Raw genomic sequence first — 18,085 nt, 5'->3', positions numbered from 1 at the left:
GAGATGGCCTTGAGTCCAGTGAGGAGAAAGATCTAGATGGTTTGCTGGTTGCTTTTTTGGAAATACCAATATATGAAGCTCAGGGTACACAAAAAATAAAGGGTTAATTCTAACTAGTTTTTAAAAACAAGTGAATTTTTTTTTTTAAGATTTTTATTCATGAGAGACAGAGAGAGGCAGAGACATAGGCACAGGGAGAAGCAGGCTCCTCTTGCCTGCTGGCAGCCTGCTGTGGGACCTGTGATCCCTCCACTCGGGATCACTACCTGAGCCAAAGGCAGATGCTCAACCACTAAGCCACCCAGGCGTCCCTGAATTTTTTTTTTAGGATTATGTATTTGAGGGGCGCCTGGTGGCTGTCAGCTAATAAGCATCTGCCTTCAGCTCAGGTCATGATCACAAGGTCCTGAGATAAAGCCCAACATCGGGCTCCCTACTCGGCAGGGAGCCTGCTTCTCCCTCTGCCTCTGTCCCCCTTGTGCTCTCTCTCCCTCTCTCAAAATCTTAAAAAATTTTTTATTTTTATTTAAAAAAAATTTTTTTTAGAAATAAAGGTTGTTTATCTGAGAGAGAAAAGTAGAGGGACAGAGGGAGAGGGAGAGTCTCAAGCACTCTGTGCTGAGTGTGGAGCTTGGTGTGTGAATTTTAAATAGAGAAGACTTGCCAATTACTAGGTTCGCAGTCCCTCTTTGACTCTTCAGAGAAAGCAATACAGTTGTATTCACTACGGGCTCTAACAAGTTTCTGATGCATAGAATTAATTTGGATCCTACATTTTTTAAAATAGGGACAGTAATTTGTTTCAGGTCAAAATGAAACAAGACCAGGGAATTAAAATCATGGTGACATAGGCAAGAGAGAATTCTGCTTTCTAAGCCTTTCTCAGGATAAGGGGACAGGCCAGTCTCAGTGGCAGACACTGTGCTAGGTCCCAGAGATAGGGAGATTAACAACAAAACACCACAGATCTGCAAAGATAATATGTGAAATATGTTACATTGGCTCCTGACTGGAGGATCCCCTTTTTACTGGTCTTCATCCCTACTCAGGGATAAAGTGTTTCAAAACAAAATGCAGGGTGCTCAGTGGTTAAGTGCCGCCTTTAGCCCCGGGCGTGATCCTGGAGACCCGGGATCAAGTCCCACGTCAGGCTCCCTGTGTGGGGCCTGCTTCTCCCTCTGCCTGTGTCTCTGCCTCTCTTTCTGTGTGTCTCTCATGAATAAATAAAATCTTAAAAAAAAAAATGCAGTTATAAATTTGAAGTTCATTCCTTCATTTTTATTTATCAAAGTGATGTAACTGCTAATCTGAGCCATTCTCCCAGGTTTCCGAATCCAGGTGATCTAATTCCACTAAAAGCATAAAAACTCCATGCTTCTACTGTGCACGAAGCCTTACTAAAGGTATGTTAGATGTCAAAGCTGACGTTTGCATCAAAGGAAACAGACTTCGTGGGTGTCAGCCATCTCCGGGGCGAGCCAACCTAGTTCCTTGCGGGACAGCAGCATAAAACGGGCCACTGCTGCATCCTCATCCGCCCTGTGAGTCTAATCCTACATTCATGACAACACAGCTCCCAGAGCCATCAGGGTAGAACTTCAACCATTGGATTTATGACTCACTTCTGCAGGAAGCCCAGGGGAATTACCTATATTCAGCAGAGCAAGAAATGACAAAAAAAGGCAATCTAGGGTGCTGGGTTCATGAGCCCTGGACATGTTGGGGCTCACGGCTGGGTCATGGTTATTTCCTGATGAGTCAATGACATTTACTGAACTACAGGTGTGAGCTTGCTCTCACAATCTCCCCTTTCCTCTAAAATCCTAGAATCTTAACTGGAGTTGCCAGCTGATGAATGTGAGTGGGAAGTAACACCACGTCATTTCAAATCTGATCACCGAGGTGGTGAGCCTGCAACAGGCCTGGCCCAGCAGCTCCTCCACACCTGGTTTTCACCACACAAGCTTCCCTCTGTTTGCTCGGCAACACCTCCCCATGCTGAGAGTTACTTTCTAACCTTGAGCACCATCATTCCATTCTCTAAGGTGAGTCCTAATGGCTGTCCCTGCAATGTACCCTCAATATTGCACTCTCCCAAAGTAAGTGACCTAGAACACAAATTAAAAAACAAGGGCAGCCCGGGTGGTTCAGAGGTTTAGCGCCTGCCTTCAGCCCAGGGCGTGATCCTGGAGACCCGGGATCGAATCCCACGTCAGGCTGCCTACATGGAGCTTCCTTCTCCCTCTGCCTGTGTCTCTGTGCCCGCCCCCCACCCCCCGCTCTCTGTGTCTCTCATGAATAAATAAAATCTTTTTTAAAAAATTAAATAACAACAAAGGGTGCTTGGGTGGCTCAGTTGCTCAAGCGTCTGCCTTGGGCTCAGGTCATGATCTCGAGGTCCTGGATCAAGCCCCATGTTGGGCTCCCTGCTCAGTGGGGAGTATGCTTCTTCCTCTCCCTTTACCCCCTGCTCATGCTCTTTCTCTCTCATGTTTAAAATATTTAAACAACAACAAAACAGAGACATGTTTTGAGCTGAACTGTATCTTCTCCCTTAATCCCTCATTGTTCAACTACTAGCCCCTACTGCCTCAGAATGTGACTGTTAGTCAGAGCATAGGTCTGTAAAGAGGTAACTTAAAATGAGGTCATTAGGGTCACTCATCCAATATCACAGGGGTCCTTATAGGAGGAAATTCAGATGCAGACATGTACAGAGGGAAGACGAGGTGAAGACACACAGGAAGACAGCCATCCATCCATAAGCCCAGAAGAGAGGGCTGGAACAGATCTTCCCTGGGCTCTCAGAGTTAGCCCTGTTGACACGTTCATCTTGGGCTTCAACACTACAGACCTCCTAGACAAACTGCTGTTGTTTAAGCAACCTGGTCTGTGCTACTTTGTTATGGCAGCCCAAGCCAACTCAATACAATGATTAAGATTCCTTCAAAAAGTGGAGGACCACAACACTATGTGGCCAGATAGTTTCCTCTTCCCATGTATTCTGGTTTGGCAAAGTGTAGAGGTTACAGGATCAGAGAAATGTTACCATTTTTCCTGTTGAGAACCAGAAGGTGAAGTGACTTGCCTGAGGTTGCACCATTAGTTCCAAATGGGATACAGACTGTAGGCACCTGTTGGAGGGTCCCAGTTAGGGCAGTGCTTATGCTTCCAGAGAAGGGTGAATGGGCACTCCCCCTGAAGATCACCTGGTAGAGCCCAAAGTGCTGCTGCTGCTTTACTTCTAGAAATCTTGATTTACCCTATTAACTATTGTGGACTTTGCACTTCCTTCTATTTGTTTCAATGTTACCATTAACATAGTGGCACCCTCCCAATACTGTGGAATAAAAAACGGATGCCCTAGAAATAGGCACTTTATCTTGCTACCTGTACCCCATCTGTGCAGGGAACAAGGAATGGTTCCTAGTACCTTCCCAACTGAAAAGTATAGGTCTGAAGAGGACCGTTCTCCAGAAACACTTAGAGACCTTGCTGCCAGAGACAGAAGAATTAGGGGAGTTCAGGATACATTTTGGAAAGTAAAGAAAGGCAGGTAATAGCAAATACTACCTAAAGAAGCTGGTAATAGTATTCAATGGAGCTAAAAAATAATAAAAAACTGGAGTCCTGGATGGCTCTGTTGGAAGAGCATGTGACCCTTGATCTCTGTGTAATGAACTCTCTGGGTTTTAGGAAAGAGCATCTGTTGGTATTGGGGGCAAAGCAGACAGAGACAGCAGGGGAGACCAGGTGATGAGGTTTCTCTCAGAATCATGAGTATTAAAAGCAAGGATTACTAACATTCCAGCTCATGATTACTCAGCAGATACCCGGTCCAAAAGATTCAGTTGTCAAGTAGTCCCCCTTTTGGCACTGCTCTTGGTAGGCCTCTTCAAGTACAAGTTTAGGGCTGATAGAGTGGGACAGATGCTTCCTGAGCAATGTCAAAGTTCTCACAGAAGCTGAGGCTCCTGGAGGAAATGCTCTCACGAGCATCCATACCGGGTAAACTGAAAGAACTGGCCTGTGTTAAGTAAACCGGGAGGAAACCAGAAAAGTATCCCAAGGCTAGGATTTGAAAATGACCAAGTACTGTACAAGTACAGTATCCAAAACACAACTTAGGGCAGTCTAGGCAACATTCCTCAGTGATCCAAGATCTAATTGTAATAGTTCTTATCAAACTTCTTAAGCGAGATGCCTAGGTGGCTCATCAGCTGGGTGTCTGCCTTCGGTCCAGAGCGTGATCCTGGAGTCCCGGGATTGAGTCCTGCATCGGGCTCCCTGTCTGGAGCTTTGCCTCTCTCTCTGCCTGTTTCTCTGCCTCTCGCTCTCTGTGTCTCTCATGAATAAATAAATAAAATCTTAAAAAAAAAAAAAAAAAAAACCTTAAGCAAACCTCTAGAAGTAAATGTAACAGTTTCATCTCATTTCCAAATCTTCTCTAAAGTCCTTTGTTTGCCATGAACAGAACACAGAATCACTGAGCTGCAGGGTAAGAGAATTCAGAAGGCTGAAGAACCACCAAGGGGAGACAACAGAGCAGAACAGATAGAGACGGCTCTGCATTGAGAGACTGGGTTTAATTCTGGCTTTGCCATTTACTATGACCTGGGGCAAGTTTCTGAACCACATTTTGTACCTTAGTTTTTCCCTTCTGTAACGGGATAATACACAATCACCATCTCATAGGGTTCCAAGGATTAATGAGATAATCTATGTACAGAGCCTGACTTGTAGAAGAAACTCAATTAGTGTTTGCTATGATTGTCATTATTATTTATGGTAACAGGTCGAATTTAAAACTACACTTTATCGAACATTCAAGGCACCATAAAGAAAGGTCTCTTTGTTAAACAGATTTAATACCAAATAGCGTTAATTACACATTTATGTACAGTATCAAGAGAAAATTGCCATTTTTGAGGAAAATGACTTAGAAGGTACCTTTCGAAGCTGCCTCTGACATATCAGTTGTTGACAAAACTGCTTAGGAACAATTCAGACTAGGCTAATAAATTAAATGATCAAAGGTAGAAAATTTCTCCAGCAGAAAAACCAGTGAAGAATTTTATGGAAAATAATAAAAGAAAATAATATAGGAAAATAGTTAGAAATTAGTTTCTTAAAAAAGGCAAATTCACTGCAGCTGAGGGATACCGGTTAGTGATCTCTTATGGCTTCTAGGCACAGTTTTGTCAAGCAATTCCTAAACCAAGAGCTTCAACAGTTATGGTTCTTTAGCTTCAGCTCTGTAGAACTGAGTGGCCATCTGTTCTACCATGAAAATGCAAAACAAACTCTGCATGCTGGGAAGTAAAGTCAATCAGAACCTCTGGGGAATAGCTTAAAAATGATCTTTTTTCCAATTAAGAATAGAATTTCTTGCCATAGACAAAGTTAGAATTTTTGCTTACCCCAGAGAGAAATAAAATCGTTAACAGGATTTTGCAGGTATCAAAGATGAGAAATCTCAACAATAATCCTAAATTTTAAGTTTTTCTTAGTTGGCTAAATACAGCATTTCATGAATATGGCTGGCTTCACCTCTTTCTCCTGATCCATCAGGATGGCAAGAGTTACCACAGCCTGAGCAAGAATAATTTCACAGGTTCTTTACAATAAGTACAAAAAGAGGTTAGCAAACCTAGAGTGGGGCTGACAAACTTTTTAAGAATGATGGGGAAAATGTTAAAGGTACTGGCATATTAACTAGCTCGTTTCATGTTATTTTCTGGTTAATTATACCCAACAGACATGATTAAAACATAGATCTGTTTCCTAAGATTTATACGGGACCAGGCTTCTTTTCATTAAGTCTGTGTGGATGGTTAGAATCTGTATTGAGTACTTTTATCATATTACTAAGGAAAGTTCTCCACGATTTTGCAATGGTAGCTCTTCTTTCTCATTTTGTAGGTTAAGCAGCTGACAATCTCTCTCCCAGTACTTTCTGAGATTCATTTACCAAAGGTGGTTTGTAGGTGGATTAAGAATGCATGAAACACTGTAACTAAACTCAGTAAGTCACTAACAGAGAGTACTGAAGCCACTGATCCATGCTGGAACTTGCTGGGATTACCTCTTGAGTTTGCTGTTTTCCTTTCTGTAACATGGAAGTAAAATATATGTGTTCTGCTCCTTTAGAATGCCTGGAAGGGAGAAAAAAACCAAACATTCCTTTATCTTAACATAAGTAAGGTGCATGTCTTTGATGGTGGGGATTTTCACTCAAGAGTGTAGTGAACATCTTGTCTTTTCCCTTTACATGATTCTGAAGCAAGGACAATTTTGTCCTTACCTAAACTTTGTACAATTAACACAATGTCAGAGTTGGAAAGGATCTCAAATGATCTGGTCCAAACATTTTACCCTATGCTGGAGCACCTGATGTACAATATAGCTACCAGGTTATTGTTCAGGATATCGTTTTAAAAATGGTACTGTAAAACAAAGAAAACCACAAAATCCTCCAACTTTTGACCTCAGAAGAGTAGACAAATTCTTAGCACAGGTACCCAACACCATAATATATTACCTGCCAAATAGCATAACAGAAAAGAGAATTACTTTCTAAGATTAGATCTGTAGGGTTTATCAAACCTTTGGCAGTGCTGTATTTTTTTTATCTAATCCAAGGATATATCTTAACATTAAAAACATAAAAAACTGGAATCTATGATCTTGAAAACAAGGACCTTAATGTAAAACGCAGAATGATTTTTTAAAACCTCTTGTTCATTAAACAATCAGGTTCAATATACCTAGAAACATCATTTACCATCCATATAAAGTATTCAAAAGCAAATAAACTGGAGCTTGTATTTAAAAAGGAAGATGGGGGCCCCTGGCTGGCTCAGTCAGTAGAGCTGCACTCTCGCGGGGTTGTGAATTCAAGCCCCACACTGGGTGTAGAGATTATTCATAAATAAAATCTCTAATTTTGTTTTTAATTTAAAGAAATTTAAAAACTGAAAATAAAAAGGAAAATGAATGGCAGCTATTCCAAGGGGTAGAAAAGACTCAAGTGACTGCACCTTAGCTAGTTCTAAGGATATACTAGAATTTTTTAAATATAAGCTACAGTTCAGCAGCTTTAAAATTTCATGTTTATTCATATTTTTCAAAATATATGTACATAAAAAAAGGAAGATTTACAACAGGAAAGATTGCCTTACATGCAACACAAATTCCAATGAGCTCATGATGGGATCACACATGATTAAGGATCTACTTCAAGCCAATCTTCTCAAGTCCATTTCCCAGCCACATGTTAGGCTGCAGATGAGATCCCAGGAAACAATGCAAGTGGAATGAATGAAACAAACGTCTTTTGCCTCTGGCAGCACTCAAAGGGGCCAGAAGGTATACACCAAAAAGTTTAAGACAATTAAAATGTCAAGTGCCACAGGGAAGATAAATGATAACTGGAAATCAGTATTTCCCAAGTAGAAAGCTAATACTATTTAACACAACTGCACAATACTAAAACAAATACAAATGAGAAAGGGTTAGGTAGTTGGGCTTCATTTGCTTTTTTTTTTCTTTTCTTTTAAAATATCTCAGAAAGGAAGCCACTTGCTTGATATCAAAAGTGCTATGGAAAGAAAGGAGGGGGAAAAAAACCCACAGATGATCTGGAATTTAGTTTATTTTAGGAAATTGTGTGTTTTTCCACTTAACATTTCTACATTAGCAATGATGTAACTCTCCAACATTTCCTTATAAAAAAGGCAAACTGGAAATGACAACTCATGCTCCAAATATTAAAAAATATATTTAAACATTTGATCAAGGAGATTTTGCATGTTTTGGTTTTTGGTAACACAGGTGACACCGGAATTCACAAATTCAATATATTCCTGTATTTCCCCTTCAAAAATCAAGTGGTGGAGGGAATTTGTGCTTGCGGTTGAGAGAACGCAATGCCCTGGGCCAGTGAAAAATACCTGGAAACTGACCAATGTGAAAGTGGCCCAAAGGAGTTATAGGTCTTCAGAACCTAATGAAATTATAACGTTTTTTTGGCTTATTCCCAAAGCTAAGATGTCTCTGTAATTACACAGTTGGAGAGAAAGGGTTAGTGGAGTGGTTTTATAAATAAGATTAATTATTATATAGCTATAACTGAAGTCTCCAGGCAGAAGGCTTTACAATTCAGTCAGTGCTATATATACTGCCTCTTGTTTACTTCCAGCACCTGACCAGCATCCTATTCTTGATGCTTTCTACAAATATAAAAATCTCTGCAGCTGTTTATATAAAGCTGGAAGGCAAAAAAAAAAAAAAAAAAAAAAAAAAAAGCCAAAGCTGACCATAAAAAAAGAAAGATGGTTGGGGTGGAGGGAGAAAAAAATGACAAATGTAGATTATACAGTTCAGGAAAACTGGAGTTATCGAAGAAATTAAAATGACTGAGGGAAGAGGCAGGCACCAAGAACAGCACCTAAAGCTAACAAATGCCTAAATTGGTTTATTTATATTCCCTCCCCACAGTGTTCATGGGGGAGGAAAAAAAATGTAATTTTAAAAGCATCAAAACTAAAACAAATGCACACTGACCTTAGAAAATAAGATTCTGAATTTTATCATGATACCCTTTTTTTCCTATAAAATTTATTTTTTTGCTTTGAAAGATTTCTTCATGGTGGCTTTGCCCTTGCTGGGCAACTTCACTTCCTTTCTCACATTGGCTGCAGGCTTCTTTGAAGAGCCACCACTAGGTTTCTTGATGACTGAGGATGAGGGTCTGGCTTTCTTGGCAGGAGTTTTGGCCTTGGGAGGGGCTTTCTTGGGCAGGGGCCTAGCTTTTCCCCGCTGGGCAGCTGGGACTTTAGGTGCAGGCTTGGACCCTCTCTGCTTCACAGATGCAGCCTTTACCGATGACTTGGCTGGGGTTTTCTTCTGCAACCTGTGAGAACCAAAGAGCAAAGGCTATGACTTAGTACTGGAGAGATTCACTTTGCCAGGATGACCAGATACTTTGCCAGAAAAGATCTAGTGTAGGTAAAAGTCACCTATGTAAAGGATAGGAATGTGATTAGAGTCTTTACTAAAACTGTGTAAAAATTCAACCAATTCATGAAAGTCTATACATAACTCATGTTTTTCCTAAGAAAATATGGCATTATTTTTCTTTGAATAACAAACTATGGATAGCCAAACAGACCAAATGGCAAATTATATATTCACAAGGCTTCCTAAATTCAAAGTCCCTGAATTTTCAAGAAGACAAGTTCAAATGTTACACAAAGAACTTTCTGAGAAGGATCCTGAGTTGTTAAGACACGATTACTATTACTGCCATTTTTAGCTCTAAGGTAGAAAGGCCTCCCACACATCCATACCTCCTCTTAGGTGGAGGCTCTTCGTCATCAGAGTCTTCTTCTGAGGAGTCATCCTCCTCTTCATCCTCATCTCTTGAGTCATCTAGCTCTTTCTTTGGAAATAGAACTCCTGGGCTATGAAAAGAAAAAAGAAAACTTAGGTAAAAGAGAAGTCCCATAGAGGACAGGGGAAAAATGTGAACCTAGCTGCTCTTTCCTGGACATTACACATCTGCCTGCCCTCCCCAAATACTATGTTACAAGTATCAGGTTACACGTCTATTTTTTTTAAATATTTTATTTATTTATTCATGAGGGAGACACACACAGACACAGAGGCAGAGACACAGGCAGAGGGAGAAGCAGGCTCCATGCAGGGAGCCTGCTGTGGGACTCGATCTCGGGTCTCCAGGATCACGCCCTGGGAAGAAGGTGGTGCTAAACAGCTGAGCCACCCTAAACAGCTGAGCCACCTGGGCTGCCCTATCAGGTTACAGTTTAACCTATTTTGAACACACAAAGTTGTAACAAATCTATAAAAGTCCCAGACCATAATTCTTTCCCTTCCTCTTGCCATTTAATAAAACCAATTTTTACTCATTTACTTAATAAATAATTATTTAAGCTCTTGATGTGTGTCCAGCACTGTACTTGCCACTGAATATAAAGCAGTGAATTATCTATAAGGCAGCAAACAGTCTGCAGAGGAGTATACATTTTTTGCCCTCATGATATTGGCAAAAAGCCTCAAAATAATGTAAAGGCTGAATCTCTTCTAAGTTTTAGAGAAATTCAGTAAGTATTTTCTAATTTTCTTTCCCCTTACTGATAGAAATATTGATCCCATTGATTAATAAGTCCTTAAATTTTAACATTTTATGTATTTGGCTTTAAGAATTTGAAAAATTCAAATAACATGCAACCAAATAACACCTAGGCTTGTGTACAAGGTACAATATAAGAAACTATACTATACTTTTGCTAAAATAGGGTTTTAGTGGTACAGATCATGGAACTTTACCAGAAATCAAAGAATAAGAAGGCCATTGCATGGGTACACAGGATAATGCTTGGCCCACAGGAGGTGCTCAATATATTTTTTAGTTCAGTAATAAATAAACTATAGATATAAGAGGTTTTCAAGGAAATGGCCCTCCCTGTTTCTATAGTATGGAGAAGATAGATTAGGATTCTTGGGAACAGCCAATGCTTTCCCTCCTTGAATGAAGGACAGTTAAAACATATCTAATCCTCTAATAATCTTTTTGTCATTATCATTTACGTAATAAAAAAGGAATGAATATAAAAATGGCCAACGGTCTCATAGAATTCAATGCTTGATTTTAGGAATAGATGGCTAACAGTAAGCTCTAGTCAAAATCCCCCATTCCTACATGAAAAGCTCTTACTCTATAAACGATACTACCTTAGTTAGGGGTGCCTGGGTGGCTCAGTCAGTTAGGCATCTAATTCTTGGCTCTAGTCATGATCTCAGGGGTCATGAGAGCCTGTGTCAAGTTCCATGCTCATTGTGGAGTCTGCTTGAGATTTCTCTCTCCCTCTCCCCCTCCTGCTCTATGCGCTCTCTCAAAAATAAATAAATAAAACTTAAAAAGAAAAAACAAAACCCAAAACAGAAAAGCAACATTGCCTTAAGTAGTCTTTATCTTCAAGTATAATAACAGTAGTAAGTTAGTACATGAAACCCAAGCCTGTAACCTAAAATCAGATTTTAAATTTTACAATGATCAACACTTCACATTATGGGCCAGCTGCTTACCTGGGATAATAGGGAAAACAGAGCTGGAAAGTGCCACTGAATCCTTTGCCAGATATCTGTTCCATCCACCCATTCTTTTCACATTTCTGCAGAGTTTTCTTCAGCAAATGCACTGAACAAAAAATTCAGAAATGAAGAAAGTGATTTATTCAATTTGATAATTACCTCAACCACAATCAGTTATACATTAATTTACTGTCCTGTCAGATACTAGTTGACATGTGCAAAAGGAATTCTTTGTGGTCAAAGTGACTGAAAATTCACTTAACAATTAAACATCCATAAATTTGAAAAGAGTTAAATTGTCACGGCAAGAGACTTTAGAGACCATTTAAATTCCTCATTTCACAGGAGGGAAAACAAGAGCCCAGAGTGGTGACCAGCCCTACAGAGGCAACTAAATGATTAACAGCCAACCTAAAACTAAATCTCTCCTCTCCATTCATTGAAACATCCACTGAATACCCCTTTGTACTAGGAAAATCATCTAGCAGAATATCAACAAAACCGATTTCTCATGAATCAGCAAACAGTAACAGAACAATACCATGGCTTCTAAAGGCCTCACCAATTCTCATCTTTCATACAAAGACACATCAAAACTACATCTTACGATTCAGTGTCCAAAACATAGCTGCGGTATCAGTGAAACTGAAATGTTAATAACCACCTTCACCTTCTCTTCTAATTTTCAACCAAAAGGGAAAATCACGAAATGGTCTATAAGGGTGAATATGCACACTGAACACAATACATATCTTAAGGAAGGACAGATTAAAAAAAAAAAAAAAAAGGCACAGAGAGCTGTTTTGTAACATGAAAAAAATTATCAGAAAGCAATCTCTCATAACATTAAAAAATTCATACTGCATGTATGCTAAAAGTCAATAGTAAGACTTTCAAATTAAAGTTATACAGTCCAGTTTGCATTTTGTTACTTATTTTCCACATTCCTTACCCTACACCACTCTTTCTAGTAGTCCACTGAGAAAATAGCCAGCCTCACTAATCCGCATGTGATAGAGCTGTTAGGCTGAGGTTTTTCATCTCAAATCACCACCTTATAGGGTAGATACACTTTACTAAATAAAAGTATTTTCTGTTTTAGGGCTTAAGGCAATGAGAAATAACCTAAGCCGTGTTTTAAACACCAGCTCAGTTTCAAGGTGAAATTAGATGTTTTGGTAAACATTCAGAAAGGCAAAAAGCTATTATACCTGAGAGTGCTCTAAACCAAAAAAGATTTATCTAAATTACAGTAAAAACATATAGGAGAAAAACCTTTACAGCAAAGTACAACCAAATCCTGCTCTTCAGTAGACATTGTAAATTAAGGATGAACCTTGATCATTTGTTTTTCTTTCTATATATAAGAAATTTGGTTTTTTTTGTTTTTGTTTTTTTAAATTTTTATTTACTTATGATAGGCACACAGTGAGAGAGAGAGAGGCAGAGACACAGGCAGAGGGAGAAGCAGGCTCCATGCACCGGGAGCCCGACGTGGGATTCGATCCCGGGTCTCCAGGATCGCGCCCTGGGCCAAAGGCAGGCGCCAAACCGCTGCGCCACCCAGGGATCCCTATATAAGAAATTTGTCAAGTTGTTGTCCCCTCTTGGTTTTCACAGTCAGTACTTAATGCCTTGTCATTAATAGCATGAGCTCTAAAATCTTTCACAAGATAATTCCTCTGATCCCAGTTAATGCGCACAACCCTGAGTCTTACTTTGATAGTTAGAATTGGTCCCTGGGTGGTTCTCCAGGACATACTTCTTCAGAGCAGTGGTGGAGCAGGTCTTCGGCTCATTCATGGCAGCAATGGCAGACAAGATTGCATATTCCATCAGGCTTCCACCAAGCAGGGGTTTCTCCCCTGATTTCTTCAGCTGTTTTCCAAGGAGGAAGAGAAAAGCATCAAGACAACACTCTCCCAAAGCAGGTCAAGACAAGACTCCTCTGCACCAGGTGGGTCGGAGTTCCTGCATTAGCACAGATATGTTTTACAATAAATTGTCAGGTTAGGGACTTTCTCTTCCCACTCATCAGGTATTCAATCAAACTGAGGAGTCCCAACCCTCCTAAGGATATTTCCTCTTTCCAATTACCCCTCTATCCAACCTAAAACAGCAACAGCCACACTAACTCAGAGTGACAGCTCTACTCCAATAAGCAAGTTAACTTGTTATGCCCCCCAAAATAAGACACTTTTGAGAATACTTCCCTGTCTCAATCTGAAAAACGTAATAGTTACAAAAATAAGAACTTTTTTTAATCTTGTAAGGAAAACAACAACAAAAAAGCTTGATAAATATGCAGGGTATCATACAACAGAAAATAACATAGCATATTCCAAGGATAAAAGGATGGGGAAGAAAGATCAGAACCGATAAACAAAAAGGGTAAAAGGACAAACTCAGGTATAGTCTAGAGATTCTCAGAGTGATCCGTAAACCCTCTGGAGTTCCTGAGACTCTTTCAGAGGATCTGCAAGGTCAAAACTATTTTCATAATAATATTAAGATGTGATGTGCCTTTCTCACTGTGGTAACATTTGCACTAACGGTAGAAAAGCAATGGTGGGTAAAACTGCCGCCACCTTAGTGTAAATCAAGGAGGAGACACAAAAATGTACCAGCAGTTACTGTATTCTCTACTGCTATCCACTTGTGATTAAAAAGAAAAAAGTCAATTTTCCTTAGGAATGTCCTTGATGAAGTAGTCAAAATTATTTCATTAAATCTCAATGCCAGTGCATTTCTTTTTTGATATTTTATGGGATGAGATGGGAAGAACACATAAAGCATGTCAACTGATATAGAGGTAAGATGGTGGGTCTCAAGGAAAAGCACCTGAGTGATTGAGTTGTGAGCAGAACCAGCTACATTATTCATGGAACACCCCCTTTTCCTTGAAGGAACAACTAATAGATAAACTATACTTATTCAGACTTGGGCATCTGGTAGACATTTTCTTGGAAATGTATTAAATAAGCCTCTCCCTTCAAGGAAAACTAACTGTATTTGTTGCCAAGTATAAAATTCAAATTTTCAAGAAAAAATGTAAATCATAGAACATTTGTATTTACACCATGGTGAGCTTGGTAATTTCCTAGTACTTAAACACTGCTCTGATGAGGCCAGTGGGTGATATTAATGTTACTTTTGTTATTGTTTGATGAAACGTGGTATTTTAATAATCTGCATAATTCAGTGAACCACTATTTTCCAAATGACCATGTTATGAAATTACGCATGGTTAAAAGATCCACTCAGTTTAAGACCAAAAATTTTAAGGCATGAGTACAAAAAGTTCACTGATATGGCCTCAGGCTCCACATGACAACTAATCTTTAAAGAATTACCACAAAATCAATTAATGTATATACCATATTAACAGAATAAAGGACAAAAACCACAGGATCATCTCAAGAGACAGAAAAATCATCCGACAAAACCAATAGCTGTTCATAATAAAAACTCCCAACAAACAAGTAATAAAGGAAAATATTTTCTCCACCTGATAAGAGGCATCTATGAAAAACCTACAGCTGACTTGATGTTTTCCCTTTAAGATGGGAACAAGATGAGGATGTCTGCTCTCATCAGTGTACTAGAGGTTCTAACCAGTGCAATTAGGCAAGAAAAAAGCAAAACAAAACATCCATCCAGGTTGGAAAGGTAGAAGTAAAATGGTCTTTATATGCAAACGATATGACACTGTATGTAGAAAATCCTAGAGAAGCCACTAAAAATCCTAAGAAGCCTACAAAAAAACTCCTAGAACTAGTAAATGAGTTCAGCAAAACTGAATCAATATAAAATCAGTAGACAAATCAGTTGTATTTCTATAGGCTAGGAATATCTAAAAAATGAAACGATTTCCATTCACAATAACATGGAAAAAGAATAAAATACTTAGGGATAAACTTAACAAAAGAAATGTAAGACCTTTATCCTGAAAACTACAAATGCTGCTGAGAGAAGTTAAAGATCTAAATAAACAAAGAAACAGTCAGTATTTATGAACTAGAAAACTCAGCATTATAAAAAATGATTCTTCCCAAATTGATACATAGGTTCAATGCAATCTCTACCAAAATCCTAGCAGGCTTTTTTGTGAAAACTGACAAATGGATCCTAAAATTCATATGGGAAATGCCCAAGACCCAGAATAATCAAAACAGTTTTTTTTTTTTTTTAATTACATTTTAACACTTCCCAGTTCGAAAATTTACTGCAAAGTTTTCAAAGTTAGTCATCAAAATAGTGTGATCTTGACCTAAGAATTCAAAATATAGAGGGATGCCTGAGTAGTTCAGCGGTTGAGTGTCTGCCTTCAGCTCAGGGCGTGATCCTGGGATCTAGGATCAAATCCCGTATCAGGCTCCTTGCGGGAAGCCTGCTTCTCCCTCTGCCTATGTCTCTGACCCGCCCCCCCACCGCCCCCTGTGTGTCTCTCATGAATAAATAAATAAAATCTTTAAAAAAAAATTCACATATAGATCAATGGAACAAAATTAAGAGTCCAGCAATAAGCCCTTAACCCTTCTGGTCAATTTTTTTTTTTTTCTTTTTAAATAAAGATACCAAGGCAATTCAGCAGGGAAAGGACAGTCTTTTCAATAATGTTGGGACAATTTGGTATCCACATGCAAGAACATGAATTTATATCCTTACCTCATACCACAAACAAAACTCAAAATGGATAGACCTCAATGTAAAAGCTAAACTATAAAAAAAAACTTCTAAAAAAACCCTAAAAATCTTGTGGTCATAAGTTAGGCTTTGATTTATTGACTATAACACCAAAAGCAGGAGCAATTTTTAAGAAATGATAAACTGGGGATGCCTGGGTGGCTCAGCGGTTGGGCGTCTGCCTTTGGCTCAGGGGGTGATCCCGGGAGAACCGGGAAGGAGTCCCACATCGGAATCCCTGCATGGAGCCTGCTTCTCCCTCTGCCTGTGTCTCTACTCTTCTCTCTCTCTCTCTCTCTCTCTCTGTGTCTCTCATGAATAAATAAATAAAATCTTAAAAAAAAATGATAAACTGGACTTCATTAAAATTAAATACTTTTATACTTTTTCAAAAGATACCATTAAGAAAGTGAACGTATAGGCCACAGATTAGGAGAACATATTTGCAAATCATTTATCTTGTGAAGAACTTTTATCTAGTTACATAACTTTTATATCTCAATAATGAGACAAATAATCCAACTTTAAAAACAGGAAAAGGAGTTAAATAGACATTTTACCAGAAAAGAATAAACAAATGTTCACTAAACACATGAAAAGATGGTCAACATCAGCAATCATTAGGGAAATGTCAACCCAAACCACAATGAAATAGCACTCTATATCCACCAGTATGGATAGAATTTTGAAAAGACAGTAACAAGTGTTTGCAAAGACATAGAGGAACTAGAACCCTTACACTTTGTTGCTAGGAGTGTAAAATGATGCAGCCAGTCTGGTAGTTTCTTACAACATAAATTTACCCCACAGTCCAGCAAGACCACACTCCTAGTTATATATCCATGAGAAATAAAAAATACGTATCTGCACAAAGATTGGATGTAAATGTTCATAGGCACATTATTCCTAAGAGTAAAGTAGAAATAAGCCCAATTTTCATCAACTTGTGAATAAATAAATGTTAGATTCACATAATGTAATACTATGCGACAGTACAAAGGAATGAAAGGACTGATTCATGCGGCAACAGACAAGGCTCAAACAAGAGTATGCTAAGTGAAAGAAGCCAGACACAAAAGACCACACATGTTGTATGACTCTACCTATATGAAATGTGTAGAAAAGGCAAATCTATAGAAAGAGAAAGTCAATTAGTAGGTTGGCTAAGGATGAGAATGGGGAGACTGCAAACGGGCACAAGAGATCTTTCTGGATGATGAAAATGTTCTAAAACTAGATTGTGATGATGGTTATACAATTCTGCAAGTTTACTAAGAATCATTGAATTATAATCTGTAACTTAAAAAGAATGTATTTTATGGTATATAAACAATACTTCAATAAAGCTACTTAAAAAATTATCATTTGTTCTGACTCTTGATTTCGGCTCAAGTCATGATCTCAGGGTGGTGAGACAGCCTTGGGTCAGGTTCTGAAGTCTGCTAGGTCTGCCAGTCCTTCTCCTTCCACCCTTAACAGCTGTCTCTAATAAATAAAAAAAATTTTTTTTAAATGATCCTCTGTTGAGTTTTTGTATAGTATTAAAGAATAATATCCACAACTATTTGAAAATTATCTTAAAATATTCCACACTTGTCTAACTATAATTTTGTGTGTGGTACATTTTCTTCACAGATGTAACCCTAAATGTGTTCAACAGATACCAGCTGTCTTCTCTTAAGCAAGACATCAAAGACTAGTAACATTTTAATAAATAGTACCCCTCTTCTGATTCAATTTTGTTTTGGAAAATATAGTTATTTTTCACAAAAAAAAGTTACTTATGCTAATGTGAAAAAATTTTAAATAAATGAATATTTAAAATTTCCCTCAGTTTTAATTTCTATTATGGTAAATATTGATAGGTATAACCCACATTAAAAAAAAAAACAAAAAAACCTCTTGGGGTCCTCAAAAAATTTTGAGTATAAAAGAGGTCCTGCAACCAAAACTTCTGAGAACCACTTCTCTATAATCCTTTTCAGCCTCTAACCTGGAATGTCCCAGAAGCACCTTTGCCAGTTATTTGTTCTAACTGGCCTCTCTCTACTGCTCTCTGCAGAGCATTCTTCAACAGCTGAGGCCTGCAGAGAAAACAAAAGAATAGCAATAAATATATCAATGGAGAGATTTAAAGAAAAAAGTCCAGGGTTATTTCCTGAACTAAAGTTCTGGTTCTTATTATATGTAGTACTTTATTAAAATGGACAATAAAATAAAGTATTGGCATCCCTAAAACAAGTGGTACTTTTTCCTTGAGCAAAGAAGTCCTTACCCGGATACA

General features: G+C 38.5%; 1 protein-coding gene across 21 annotated transcripts in view; it reads right to left on the bottom strand.

Moving 5' to 3' along the window:
- Window positions 1–4,849: 4,849 nt before the first annotated feature.
- The window catches only part of HP1BP3 (heterochromatin protein 1 binding protein 3), a 41,684-nt gene continuing 28,448 nt past the window's right edge, over window positions 4,850–18,085 (bottom strand). For 19 of the 21 annotated variants that reach the window (XM_025446843.3, XM_025446848.3, XM_035713949.2 and 16 more), the window contains 5 exons: window positions 17,795–17,885; window positions 12,834–12,993; window positions 11,110–11,221; window positions 9,351–9,464; window positions 7,095–8,914 (listed from right to left, as the gene is read on the bottom strand). In XM_025446843.3, the coding sequence (XP_025302628.1) occupies window positions 8,620–8,914; window positions 9,351–9,464; window positions 11,110–11,221; window positions 12,834–12,993; window positions 17,795–17,885 (772 nt within the window). In that variant the 3' untranslated portion in view covers window positions 7,095–8,619. Of the gene's footprint in view, window positions 6,156–7,094; window positions 8,915–9,350; window positions 9,465–11,109; window positions 11,222–12,833; window positions 12,994–17,794; window positions 17,886–18,085 lie in introns of those variants that run through there. The other 2 variants (XR_007408609.1, XR_007408629.1) reach the window with 1 other exon arrangement.

Source organism: Canis lupus, chromosome 2 (genome assembly GCF_003254725.2).
Source record: "Canis lupus dingo isolate Sandy chromosome 2, ASM325472v2, whole genome shotgun sequence".
In the NCBI taxonomy this organism is placed as follows: Eukaryota; Metazoa; Chordata; class Mammalia; order Carnivora; family Canidae; genus Canis; species Canis lupus.
The sequence above is the reverse complement of the archived record's forward strand: the minus strand, read 5'-3'. Positions and strand labels throughout refer to the sequence as shown.